Source organism: Cheilinus undulatus, linkage group 20 (assembly GCF_018320785.1).
Source record: "Cheilinus undulatus linkage group 20, ASM1832078v1, whole genome shotgun sequence".
Classification (NCBI taxonomy): domain Eukaryota; kingdom Metazoa; phylum Chordata; class Actinopteri; order Labriformes; family Labridae; genus Cheilinus; species Cheilinus undulatus.
Genome location: NC_054884.1, coordinates 24,856,296 through 24,870,321, shown reverse-complemented (window position 1 = coordinate 24,870,321; position 14,026 = coordinate 24,856,296). Strand labels below are relative to the sequence as shown.

At 38.1% G+C, this 14,026-nt stretch overlaps 1 protein-coding gene across 1 annotated transcript in view; it reads left to right on the top strand.

The window, feature by feature from the left end:
• The window catches only part of dock1 (dedicator of cytokinesis 1), a 351,227-nt gene that overhangs the window by 139,380 nt on the left and 197,821 nt on the right, over nt 1-14,026 (top strand). Inside the window, exon 26 of the mRNA XM_041815464.1 lies at nt 7,425-7,552. Within this exon, the coding sequence (XP_041671398.1) occupies nt 7,425-7,552 (128 nt within the window). The remainder of the gene's footprint in view (nt 1-7,424; nt 7,553-14,026) is intronic.

The window sequence follows — 14,026 nt, the reverse complement described above, 5'->3', positions numbered from 1 at the left end:
TTGTCCAAATTGAAATATCTGGACTACAACTGAACACTCTGATTTATAGCCAATATTACTCCACTTATCCATTGTGGAAAGCCTCCAAGGTCATATTGAGAAAGGACAATGGTTTTCGATGAGCTTAGTCATGATCCTTAGAGGAAAACTATTCCTGGTTTTGTGGACTTCCTGTCCTGGTCTGTTCCTAACACAGGACATTTTACACATAGCAAAATCACCCCACTCTTAAAGCAAACCCTTTGGATCCAGGTTTCTACTTAACCTTCTCCTCCTGTGACCACAAGTTGTTCCAATGCCCACTATATGGACAAAAGTATTCAGCCACTTGACCATTACATCAACAGGGCCTGTAATAAGAGTTAGTCCCCCTTTTTGCTGCTTTTTGTGGAAGGCTTTCCACGACATTGGAGTGATTTTGAGGGAACTTTGAGGTCAAGCACTGATACTGGACAAGAAGGCCTAGCCCACAATCTTTATCCCACTTCATCCCAAAGGTCTATTGAATCAGCAGAGTGTTGGTGACTTTTACGCACCATGTGCCTTAGCAGTCGTTCTGAGATTTTACGTGGTCTTCTGCTTCATCGCTGAGTTGCTGTTGTTCCTAAACGCTTCCACTTTCTTGTAATATCACTTACAGTTGACAGGGGTGAAATTACATGTCTTATTGCATCAATCATAGTAACACCTGAATTCAATGATTAATAGGTGTGGCCAAATACTTTTGTGCATATAGTACTTAGCCATTGTGTTACCTTTTTTTTTCACTGCCGGCTAGTTCTTTATGAAGTGCTCATAAAAGTTTGCACCATTTAATAAGACCAAAGCACCTTCTATCTGCAAGGACCCTATTAAAATACAAGAAACCATTATTTTTCCCTCAAATGAATTGCATGTTTGTTGGCTTTAGTAGGCCCAAATGTTCTGCAACTTAACAAACAAGGGATAAAAGGTACTCTCAAAGTTTCTTACCACATGTCTCAGGTCAAGACATTTTTGATTTTGAAGTTATCCATTTTGATTCAAACTTCTGATTCTGGCATGCTGTAGGCAAATTGTAAGTTCATTATTTGAAATTGAACTGTTCCGAGGGGCTTCACCTGATCTACACCCAATTTAATCAGAGTGCAGTTTCCAGCTTGAATATTAAAAGTTATTAAAATATTGAGTTTTGGTCAAAGGGCATGACTGTAGCAAGGAGTTTAAATGAAATGCTTTACTGAAAAATCACGCTCCCCGAAGGGCTTACCCTTTTGACTCCGATGTCAAGCTAACCTTCTCATTTTCTGCCTACGTTTATTCCACTGTAATAAGTCTGAAATTGTAATGGTGAATTAACAAGGAATTAAGCAAGCAATTAAATGAACCATGAGGATGGGCCTCATTGTTGCTCATGATGTTGCATTTCTTTCGCACCAACATTAAGGCAAAAAAGCAGGGAATATCAAGATGTAAATATTGGAAGCCTTTCTTTTATTATTTTCAGAGAATAAGACATTTAATGAAGGTCATAACTTTCCTTTGGCACCACCTTCAGGCCGCACTTTACCTGCTTTAATTTGAGCTTAACTATGCTCCTGTAAGTTCTGAGCAGATTATGGTAAAAGCCTATTATTTGTCTCCATAACAAGTTATTTTCAGGAATGAGCTTGTCTGTAATTATTCTTTCATCAAGATTATTAAAAGCAATTCAAAAGGAAACCAGCAGCAGCAAGATATTTCCCAGAGTGCTTGTAGAGATTCATTGTGTAATTGATGAACTAATCGATGCTTGAGTCATTTAAAAGAAAATTTCCTCCAGAAGTCTTTATTCCTTGAATTGCTAATTACAATGAAATGCATTCATTACCCTATATTACATTTTCTCAAAGTATGTAAAAGCTCCTTTCTAACAGCTCATGGTAATTTCAGTTCTACTGACAGAGGAATGGAAACAGGGTCGAAGGAGAAGGAAATCAGCTTAATGAATACAAATATTGTCTTTCTTTCTTTCTCAGCACTAGGCAGCATTAATGTGCAATAACATGACAACAGTATAAATGTGCAATAACTTCTTCACTAGTAGCACTTTATGGACGAACATGGACCTTATCCTACATTTATTTTATTCTAATTGCATATGTGGAGTGTGTGTGTGTGTCTTCTGGTATGAAAGCTGAGTGTTTGTGAAATGAGAGTGGGAGTATGATTGGACAGTTGATCGTATTTTATTTTAGTATTTAAGTTCATATATTTATTGATACTTATTTTTATATTAGGCACTCTTATATAATGCATTATTTCAAGCCCGTCACTTGAGAGCACCTTAATTTTGTTTTATGTTCTTGTACAAAGACAATAAAGAAATCTTAATCTTCTTTCTTTCTTTCTTTCTTTTTTTGTTTCTTTCTTTCTTTCTTTCTTTCTTTCTTTCTTTCTTTCTTTCTTTCTTTCTTTTCAATACTTCAAGGTAAACTATGTAGGATTTTCAGACTGAAATCTAGACATTAGATCAAAATGTCTGCTTCCTTGCTGCATACCGTGTGTTGCAAATAGCTTTGCACACCTGGATGGGGGAATTTTCTGCCCTTCTTCTCTATGCAAATCAAGCTCAGTCAGATTAGGTGGGGGCTGTTGGTGGGCAGCCATTTTCAGGTCTCTCTAGAGATGTTCCATAGGGTTCAAGCCAGGGCTCTGGTTGGGACACCTAGGACGGTGGCTCTCATTTGGTGGGTCAGGGCCCAAAAGTGGGTTGCGGATGTGTGCCTTGAGAAAAAAAATGCGCCAAACATTCTATGAGACTCTATAAAAGGTTTTGTCCTGTTTCATTGTTTTGTTACACCCTTTGTGCCGACTTAGGCCCAAGCTCTGCTATTTTTTATTAAATACATCTGATTGATCAACAAGTCTCTAAAATTTGGGTTGCAGTTCTCCTTAAGGAGTTGATGGTGGGTCTCGTGACTCAACCAGTTGAGAACCACTGCTCTAGGACACTCACAGAGTTGTCCCTAAGCCACTCCTATATTGTCTTGGCTGTGTGCTTAAGGTCATTTTCATGTTGGAAGGTGAACCGTCAGTCCAGTCTGTGGTCCTCTGCACTGCAAAACAGGTTTCTGTATTCTGCTTCATTCAGCTTTCCCTCATCCCCCTCAGTCTTCCAGTCCCAGCTGCTGAAAAACACCCCCATGGCATGATGCTGCCACCACCATGCTTGCCTGTTGGGATGATACTGGGTAGATGCTAAGCGGTACCTGGCTTCCTCTAGACATAGCATTTAGAATCGAGGCCAAACAGTTAAATCAGTTCATTCTGCTCACTTGTGATAGACCACAATGAATTCACCCAGCCTTCCCTAATAGCGTCACCCCCACTTTCCCAATCCCAAAGAAGAGACATTTCCAATTCAAGAAGAGACATTCTTCTTAGCCCTGCCTACCTCCACAGCTTACTTGTTATTGTGGCTTGAAGTCTTTTTGAGGGAAAGATCACTTCATCAAATGTTTTACCATACAATGAATCACCATTTTAGTTTGATGGATGAATTTCACACAATGTAGGAGAAAAGCTGTCAAAAGCAGGCTTCCTGGTGGATGCTGCAAGAATGCTGTGAGAGCAGCTTTGAAGCGTTAACCAGAACAGCCACTTTCTACAGATTTTTCTGCCATTATCTGAAATACATTCACGAAATAAAACAGAAGTTTAGTGGTCATACATCTCATGAAGTGCAGTTTTTATTGACCAGTCCTGATTTCAAAAGGAGAAGTATGCGATGGAGGAGTTCAGAGATAAGCAGCGTTATAAAAAACACTGATTTAATCCATAAATTACAGCTTTAGTTTTGTCTGTGGAGAGGTCATCAAAGTTCACACTGCTCATTAAGCACTCAATCCACTCTTTTACCATTCAGCCTTGATTAGTATTGATAACTGACAAACCTCTGTGTTTGTATGTGTTTTAGAGACAGATGTTTTACTTAGTGCCTATTTCAGCCTGGTAAGGCTGTATCATTGCCTGTAAAGGAGAAAGATTGTATTGATTGTTAATGAAAATCCATGGCTGGTTAGGATTGATTTAGAGCAGTGGTGTGTCTGCACCGTGTAATCATGGAGGTTGTTATATGAAGGGTGCTGTTTTCCCTGTGGACTGCCTCTGTATTCACACTGCTTTAACTCAGTGTGCTGCTGCTCTTTTGTTCTGATTCTTTTCTTGTTATATAACATTAACATCAATACTCTGCTTTTGTGTTTGTCAGGGAGACTAAGTGCTCTTCATGGAGGCATTTAGATGCGTTTTGTTCTCCCACAATATTTCTTTTCTTTTCCTTAGCACTGCTTATCAATTTGTGTTTATACCAACAGCATTCAGCTAAAAGCTATTTTGTGATCTTTCCTTTTCATAAATCTGTAAAACATTGGCTTACCCCTCTTGTTCTCCTTATCTGCTAAATTAAACCAGCCTAACCTCAGTTCTTATCCCTAGGGTTTAAATGTGACCGGCACACATGTACACAAAGCACCTTAGATTGGAATCAAGAGGTTTAATAAAAAGTATGGAAATTTTTTCACCTGCATTAAAATCATTCCTGGCTTATCAGGGCTGTCCTGCATACCCTGTTGGCCTCAAAGTCTCTCCTCCCTGCATAGCGAAATACACTTTTTGTTGCAGTTGTCTACATAAGCCAACATATTGTGCTTTGTTATACTGCTAAAAAGTTAAATTCCAATCAAATCAACTTTAAAAAGTAGAGAAAATCTTACAGATATCATTTTTGGTAATTTTCTGACTTCTTATTTTTTGCTTATGTTTCAAACTAATACATTCCAGATAATGAAACAGATTTTGAAATCAGACAAAGATAACCCAAGTACATATAAAATAAAGTTTTTAAATGATATTTCATTTATCAAGGGGAAAAAGCAATCCAAACCCACCTGGCCCTTGGTGAAAAAGTAAATGCCACCCCTTATTACAATTATTATTATTTTTTTTTTTTTTGAAAGTTGAGCTCAAGTTCTCCCGCCATCCACAGACATGATCATTCTCAGACCTGTTGAATCAAGAAAGTTGTCGGCTAAAAGATCTCAGAAAGCAACACAACATGCTGCCAGGTAAAGACATTCAAAATGAGATGAGAGATGACATCTTTCAGTCTGGAAAGGGTTATAAAGCAATTTCTGAGGCTTTGGGAATCCATCACACCTCTGTGAGAGCCATTATCCACAAATGGATAAAACTTGCAACAGTGGTGAACCTTCCCAGGAGTGGCCAGCTTACAAAAGTTAGTCAAATAGTGCATCAACAACTCATCCAGGAGGCCACTAAAGAACCCAGAACAGCGTTTAAAGACCTGAAGGTCTCAATAGACTCAGTTAAGGTCAGTGTTCATAATTCAGTACAGTATAGACACAATAATCAGGTAGTATTTTTTTTTTAGTTCATTACTGAAACCAAACAACTGATTGCCTTGGAAAGATGGATTCTTTAAAACACATGCAGATCAAAACAAAAATAAATAAATAAATAAAAATGTTGAAATACAAATGTATGAAAATACACTTGTTTAAATCAGTGGTTCTCAACCGGTGGGTCGGGACCCAAAGGTGGGTCCCAGAGCAGTTTTCAGTGGGTTTTAACTAGGTGTCTGGAAAAAAAAAATTGTGGCAAAAGTCCAGAAGTCCTTATTGGACATGCGTTGGTAACCTTCATTTTACCCTGTTTAACTGGGAAATTGAGTAAATTTAAATTTTTTATCAATATTTCAACTAATTTATCTCCTCATCTTGCAATTGATGGCTACTTTTCCCATGATGATGAAGTAATGTCACAAGTTCTCTGAAAAATTTGCAAAAAAAATGGCACATAATGATGGAGAAAAAGGGAAAAAAAAAATGTCAGTTTTGTCCCTTTTCTTTTTTTATATTGTGTTTTGGTCCAATTATGCTCCAAACTGCAACATAGTCAATTAACTAAGCATTCGTTGTTGAAATTTTTTTGGAAATTTGGGTCGCGACCAGTCGTAAGACAGACTGGTGGGTTCTGAGGCCAGACCAGTTGAGTTGAACCACTGGTTTAAATCATATTTTTATGAGGGTGGGGGTCCACAGAATAAATTATTTTCCCTTGGAGGAGGCTCACTTTCATACAGTTTGAAAACCCCTGGATTATCATGACATTGAGAGTCATTGCTATTTGAATGATACATTGCCTCTTCCAGTCGCAGTGGTAAAGCCTGTCGCAGGCAGTTGGGTGTTTCAGCTTGTCTTGTTGTGAATCTTTGGCCTGATCTTGGGATGACATTTTCTCGATTACTACTGCTTAACTAATGCTTTACTGATGCATCAACAAAGCATTTTTAATTTCACAACTACAGTAAGTTTAAGCATTCCTATTCACTTTTAAGTTTAACTAAGTTGTGGACACTTTCCAATAACAACAAAGTCTATTCAAAGACAGCTCATTACATCATGTTGAAGTACTTTTCATAAACCTTCATATTTCTCGAAAGAAAGGTGCATTTTCATTCAATTAGTGCTCTTATATTGTGTCCGTACTCCATCATGTTATACTGGCATTGCTCCCCTCAGGCGGGACTTATCTAACTGAGTGGGTAACTTCACTCATGGTGCAAAATGCCCAAATGCATCCTGTGAAATCTCTGCAGATTAAGGGATGATTGTCAAATAATTTGAGTACTATGACAAAAAAGTTCTCAAAGTGATTGATACTGTTTACTAAGAATGTATTCTATCAACTCTTAACTAAAATAGAGCTGCATTTTTTAATAGCCATTGTGTGCAATATTTTGTCTTCAAGGTCTTTTTGACATCTGATAAAGATGTGAGTCAATTTTATGTTTTTGACAGAGAAAAGCCATTTAGAAAAGCTGTTGCACTCTGTTTTGCCCTCTGCTGACGTTTTTATTGAATCTTGCCACGTTTTAAACTAACCTTCATCAAATGTGATTGCATCATCAAACATTTCCAGTTTTATTTTTTCAACCAGAGAGACTGCTTTAATATTCAGTCACCTAGTCAGAGAAGTGCTGCTTGGTGCTGCATCATCAGCTTGAAAGTAGTTCAAGAAGTCATGATAAATCACAATAAATGTCAGATATTAATGCAACCCTATAATCCATACATTCAAAAGAGATTGCTCATCTATCATCATCCTGTGATGGATGCATCTGACCTGAAAAGTCGGGGAAAACTTGCACAGATACCCTTTATTTTTGCTGGTGTAATATCACATTTGAAATTCTGATGTTATGACAGCCCTATTCTGCATTGTGAAACTTCAATGAGCTCTGAGGAAGCCATTAACAGGCTGTGTGGATCTTCACTGAGCCTGTGTTCAGAGCATATGCTGCACTGCCTGGTTTCCGATCCATCATCTCCTCAGTGTGTCGAGTGGCATTGTGATTGTGTGCATTTGACGTGTCCCCGCAGACTGCCGCGAGATCCTCCTGCCGCTGATGACGGAGCAGCTGAAGTTCCACCTGGAGAAGCGGGAGGAGCTGAAGGCCTGCTGCCAGCTGCTCAGCGACATCCTGGAGGTTCTCTACAGGAAGGATGTGGTGAGGAACACTGCTTTCTCTGCTTTTAGTCACCTCTGGGACAAACAGGAGCGTAACAGGGGGGTTTAAGCACAGTTAATGCACAGTTGTGGTTATTTTACTGAACGGCAACTAATCAGTGTGCTGTTATGGATTTATTTTATTGCCCCACATGCCCTGGAAGGGACACATTTAACAGCAGTGTTAATTTACTCACCTGTAGAGTTGGCTGCTCGTGGTAATTCATTGCTCTGAATGGCTGGAGGCCATTTTCAGCACCATGAACGTGTTCCAAGAGCAGGGAGATGAGCTCTGCTTTAGCCCTCTGTATTCAGAGCCAGAGTTTTTAATAGCTCTCTGGGCTTTTTTATGGTCTATAGCTATGTATCCTGTCAGAGCATAGTTCTTTAAAAAATGTTGTGATCAATATGATTGCTGTTAATGCATTTAATTTAGTTTGGACACAGAAAGTTGCCAAAGAATTCCTATTGTACTGTCAGGAAACCCAAAAACATGACTTCAAAGCGGTCCAAACCATCTGTTTAAAACAGCAAAAGAGTTTCAAAAACAAGAGAAAACACATATTTTAGACTAGATTCTTTGTTAAAATGACTTTAAATCTTAAATTCTGAAATCCTGGTGTATTTTTGTGATTATCAATCAGTTTTGAAATAACAGCTAAGCTCTTCAGTCGAGCTTTTGACTCAAAAATATCCAAAAGAATGCCTAATTGGCATGTTTAGCTTGACTAAAGTTTTCAGAATTTAAAAAAATGTAATACTTTTGGGTGCTTTTAAATGACACAGTGTTGGCATTGTGTTCATTTTATGGTTCCGAAAAGTACCAGCGTTCTGGAAGAAAAAAAACAAACAAACAAATACACAGTTGTATTTTTTACCCACAGCTACTGCGTACAAGGTTGAAGGAAAGAGAGATAAGATGGTTGATATAATGACAACAACAGGGCTATATAGAGAAATATGATCATAATTTTCCGGAATCTATGATTTAAAGGCCTTAGAAAATTGTCAATATCTCAGCACAGAAAGTTGAACAATTTAATTAAAGGTTGCTAAAATCATTGTTTTCCCACTAGTCTGACCTGTTGACTTTAAACTATGAGTTTCACATTTAAACTGTGGGGTGTATTGGATCAGGTCTAAGTGCTATTACTCATTAGTTTGCTGAAGCTGTCTTTTGTGGCAGTTTGCACTGGTCACCACATTACAAAAGCAGCCTGAATTTCAGTTATACAGGAAACAGACAGAAATATTGCAGATAGTCCAAAGCCCGCTGACAAACACTATGCTACACCATGTTTACATGCACTACTAGTTGCTTTTTTCTAAATGAGTAACCCACTACTCTAACTCTTGACACATAGCTGCATGATGGCAGAAGGTGTAAACATGGTTGTATAAGTGGAAGCGCAGCTAGCTGATTGAGCTAGAGAAATGACAGAGAAAAATAGCATTAAACCATGGAAAGATTCCCATTATGTTAAATTATGTTTGGACATAATAGTAAAATGTAAGTTCAGAAGCTCATCTCATTATCTTTTCATTGAAACAACTTTGCAGCTGTTTCAATGAGGCACGCCATATTTAACACAGTCTGTGTGTAAAACCTATGCTTCTGCCCTGTTTATTGTCAGACAGTGACCTTATAAAAGTGTTTTAAAGGTTATCAGGTCTGTTATTCTGTTGCTGGCTGGCAGAAGTACAGATTGTGAGCTGTAAACTCGGCTGTAGTATGATGGGGGTGTCAGCACATCTAAAGAGACGTACAGTTGGTGAAATGCCGTTTTTACAACTGACTTGGAGTAGGTAGTTAAAGGGTATTCACTTTTGGTAACACAAAACTACTCTAACCATTTTTTTCTCTGTAGGAAACACAGTAATGCAAAAAGTTACTCTTAAAAATAATACCACTCAAAGGATCCAGTGTGACTTCTAATGCTTCTGCGACCAGCCTAAAGTGAACACTGGAGGGATTTCTGAATCAATATAGTAGGTTGCTATTTGGCTTACCACACATAATGGCAGCCTTAAAATATCATAAATTAAAAACTAGTAAAAACAGACAGAGAGTGGGATAAACATCTTCTGGATTACTGAAGTTACTTAAGGGGATTAGGGGAAAATATTCCATTTAATTGGAGGAAAATTTAGTGTATGTTTTCAAGGCCAAGGCGATATGGCCTACATGTCATACCACTGTATTTTTTTGTTTGTTTCTGATTGAGGTTCTTGAAATGTTTTCGGCTGTCCCCCAAAAGGCTTCTTCATTTCAAAAAGTGGCAGGGGCCAAAGCTTTCAACAGTAATCCAAACTAGTGCTTTCACACTGGACCCAACATCATGCAACCCTGTCAAACTTGAAGAGTCCCAGGAGGACACAGCCTTAGTTGAAACTGGGTCGACGACTCTGCCAACAACTCTCGGGTGACCCAGGGGACTCAGCTGTAAAGGTGACCACCCAGATCATTAGCATGAGCTGAGGCTATAAATCCCAACTTTGTTCACAACCCTTTTAGAACTGAAGATGCCCTTTGGAGTTGAGGCAAAATGTCTTGAAGAACCTCAATCAAGTAAAGTTACCCCCTTCACGAGGATTTGGATACTCATGACCTAGATGAATGAGAACCTACACGGACATTTTGAACCTGTACTTTTAAATTTCATTCCTCTTTTGCTGAAAACACTGCTACTGAAAACACCTACATTTCTGATGTGTATGATCACAATAAAAGCGATCAAGAAAACAGCTAAAGACTTCAATTCTGAAGAATTTGTTGGCAGTCTACAGCTGCGTCTTTGACCTTGTTTATCACCACAGCCTACTTTGTTGAATTGTCATGGATTCAAAACAAGCAAGTTATCAGTTTAAACAGTTGTGTTAGCCATTGTAATATGAGTAGCTGCAGCGCTAGGCTAAAAACAAGCTGTCTTGAGCCAGGCTTGGGTTAAAGGCCCAGACAGGTTGACTGACAAAGCAAACACTTGTGTCATGTTGCTGTTATGACAAACATCAGACTTTGTGAGAAGAGAACACATCTTCTACCTTATTACTGTGCTTCACATTAATCACACAGATACAAACAGATGACATTTAGCTTGTTCTCTAGCTGACGTTAGGTGTCAGATGCTGAGTAGAGTAAGACTGGGCTATTGTCTGTCACATATCCCTTTTAAGGCTCACAGTGTGTATAAAGTAAACTAGTTCTGGGTTCCCAAGAGGTTTTTTGTTGTTGCTGTAGTATCAAAATAGCATTGATATGAATTGATTTTTACTTGAGTCCAATTAAAATTTTTGGTATTAGTTTGACAGCTCTTTCATGTCAAAAAACTTTAGACTTTAGACCGATGATTCTAGGTTCAACTCCCACCCTTGCCTGTTTAACCATTTGCAATCTTTTCATAAAGGTACATGCGCATATGATAACACTGAAACACAAGGTCAAACGCTCAGCTAGTTAACACATGTTTCCATCCTCTTACATGCCCAGACTCCTAATGTCCTCCCCCAGGCCCTCAAAAACCCTCCTCATTGATCAACAAGGCCAGGCCTTCCACTCTGCACTCTACAAGGGGATTATCCACCACCTCCACCTTTTCTCTTTGTTTCTCACTGTTGCTATCTGTGTTTTCCCCCTCTTTATCTACCTTTTCTGCAGTGCACACTTTCATAGGTTTGCAGGCAATCATATTTAAGGAAAGAAATAAAAAAAGAAAAAAATCAGTCATTCTCTTCTGGCACTTTTTTCCTATTGGAAGTTTAAACAGGCCAGGATGTTCCTCCTAAAAACTCTGGGATTCCTGTGGGTTCTCTCGGAAATGTGTGTCACACTTGCCGCGTCTGAAGGCAGTATCTGAAACTCCCTCCTCAGATAGTTTACTCTCCCTCAACGCTCCTCTGTGATTGTGTGAACGTGCGTGCACAGGCTGCTGCGCACGAGTTCTTCAACTGCAGAAAGAGCTGTGTAAATTATTGAAAATTTAGGTTGATGCTGCAGAGCCCGGTCTGCTTAGAAGATTCCCCTCACAGGTAGAGAGAGTGAAAACAGCCAAGTGCTCACTGCAACTCGCTAATAAGCAGATCCAAGGAAAATTGTCCCACTTATGATAACGGTGCAAGTGCCCCTTGGGTGTTTACCTCTCCAAAAGCTGTCTGCAAGAGTCTGCAATGTGTAAATCATTCTGGCTGCATCAGTCATACTAGTCAAGCCTTTACACACAAGATTTCTTCACAGTATCTTTAGAGTTAAATTTTTAGAGAGCACTTTTAACTGTTTTGGCCTCATTTGTCCAACTAATTGATAAGATTAAAAGAAAATTTTTAATTTTTTTCATAGAAATGTTGTGTTCCTCTTAGTTTTGGTTTAACTAATGTTCTAAAAACTCATGGATGACTATTACAGTAACCTTCAGTGAGCTTATCCATAGATCAGAGAACAAGCATTTGATGGCAGATGATCAGTTGAGAAGAAATACATCAGAACCACTTTTTAACGGTCAGAAAACAAGTTATATGCTGCTATTCATAACATCCTTTGTCTTTATTGGTAATGCTATTTTTGTCTTTATTCAGCCCTAGTATGATTTTTAAAGAGTTAACTAAACCCCAGAGTTTCAGCTAAGGTGCATGTTCCCTGGAATCTAAAAAAAAAGCATTTAAACATCATTAACAGGGCTGAGAGGGAGAAAGGATAAGACATGCCCATTCCCTCCTTTCTGCTGTCCCTTATCAGCCACAACATGGTGCTCTTTAGATTTGATTATACGACTTAATATCAACACCATTCAAGGTAGGCATAGCTTGAAAAAGACACAATTTCTCACATAATTGACCTTGTTTTAAGAATAACAGTTTATTCGCTATTTTGACCAAGAGTACTTCATTACCCACAATCCTTAGGTGTCCAAATGACATCCCTGGTTGGCTGAACCCGCCTTTGCACAGAAAACTTCTTTGTTCTACCCAGTACTGCCTCTGGAAGCAAATTCAATGGCTTTTTTTTCAACAAAAAGCAGTTTAAACTGGGTAACCAAGGTAGGTCTTATTAGAAAGTGGAAGAGTTTAGGAACAGCAGCAACTCAGCCATGATGGAGAAGACCATGTAAAATCCCAAAGCAGGATTTAGAAATATTATGCCAACAGAACATAGAAGTGTAAGAAACAGGTGTAACTTCTTCTAATTATGTGTTTCTTGCCTTTTCATTCACATGGTGGAGAGTGGAAAGGTACTGAAATGAAACACCAAAATCTGTCTTGTAATTTGGTACAGTAGCTATTGGATGTGTTGGTACCAATACTATGTTTGTATCAGATTTGCATAGTCAATCTTTAGTACAGAAGACAGTTTCAACCTGTAGGGGGTAGTCTTTATGCACATTTTAACATTAAATGAAGAATTTAAATACTCTGAGCAAAATTGTGAAGATTTTGAACCACACTTATTAATAGTATGACTAAATCCCCATGTACATTCATTTTTTTTTAATGAAAAAGTGGTTTCTGGGTTTGTTTACTCTTTAAATGTGCAAACAAATGGTTAAAAGTATTGAGTTACCCAGCTTCTGTCTTCATCACAAATTATTTGGATTCTCTCTAGGCTCTGAAATCAGTATGAAAACAGACAAAGCTTCCAAATCTAAAATTACAAGTAACCTTGAAAGCACTGAATGCAACACAGTAAACGGTCTTTTTTATAATCAGTAGTAAAACCTCACTCATCTCTTTTTTACCCTTTCAAAGCAGCCTGATCTCCTGTATGACTCATGTAAATCATGAGCAGGCTAATAATAGTCACTGTGGGAAATGTAGGAGAATTTAGAAGACAAAGCTGATTGATAGAAAATCGATACAGTCATGACTCATCACAAAATGTCTTTGTACAAGAGGTGGGACTGAATATGGATGCAGCAACATATCCTGGTTGTTTGATAAACATATTGAAATCTGGTACTGAATATTGATGCTTCAATTAAAGCATGGTGACAGTCTTTACATTGTTAGATGCATTTTACATTCTTCAGTTCAATTCTTCAATTAAACAGATATCATGATATATTACTATGGGATGGTCTGGAAGTGTACCAGTAAGAGACAGTATAATACTGTTACAGCAGTTCATGAATTGCACATCATAGCCTGTCAAACTGTATAATATAGACATCAGTTGTTGTGTATTGTGTTAAAACCAGTCCGATCATAGCTTATCTCATCACATCATACCGTATAATATTATATTGTAGAGATTCATTAGAGTATAACGTATCTTATTCCATGGTATCATATAGTATTATCATACAGCAATGTATAACACCAAACTGTATCATATGTTATTGTATCCTAACAAGTTGTATCATATAGAAGCAATCCAGTTGAACTGTATAATATTGTACGATTGGGACATATCATGTTGTATCGCGTTCCAGTCACATATAGTGCTGTTTCATATCATATCATATGGTATTGTATCGTGTCATTTGTA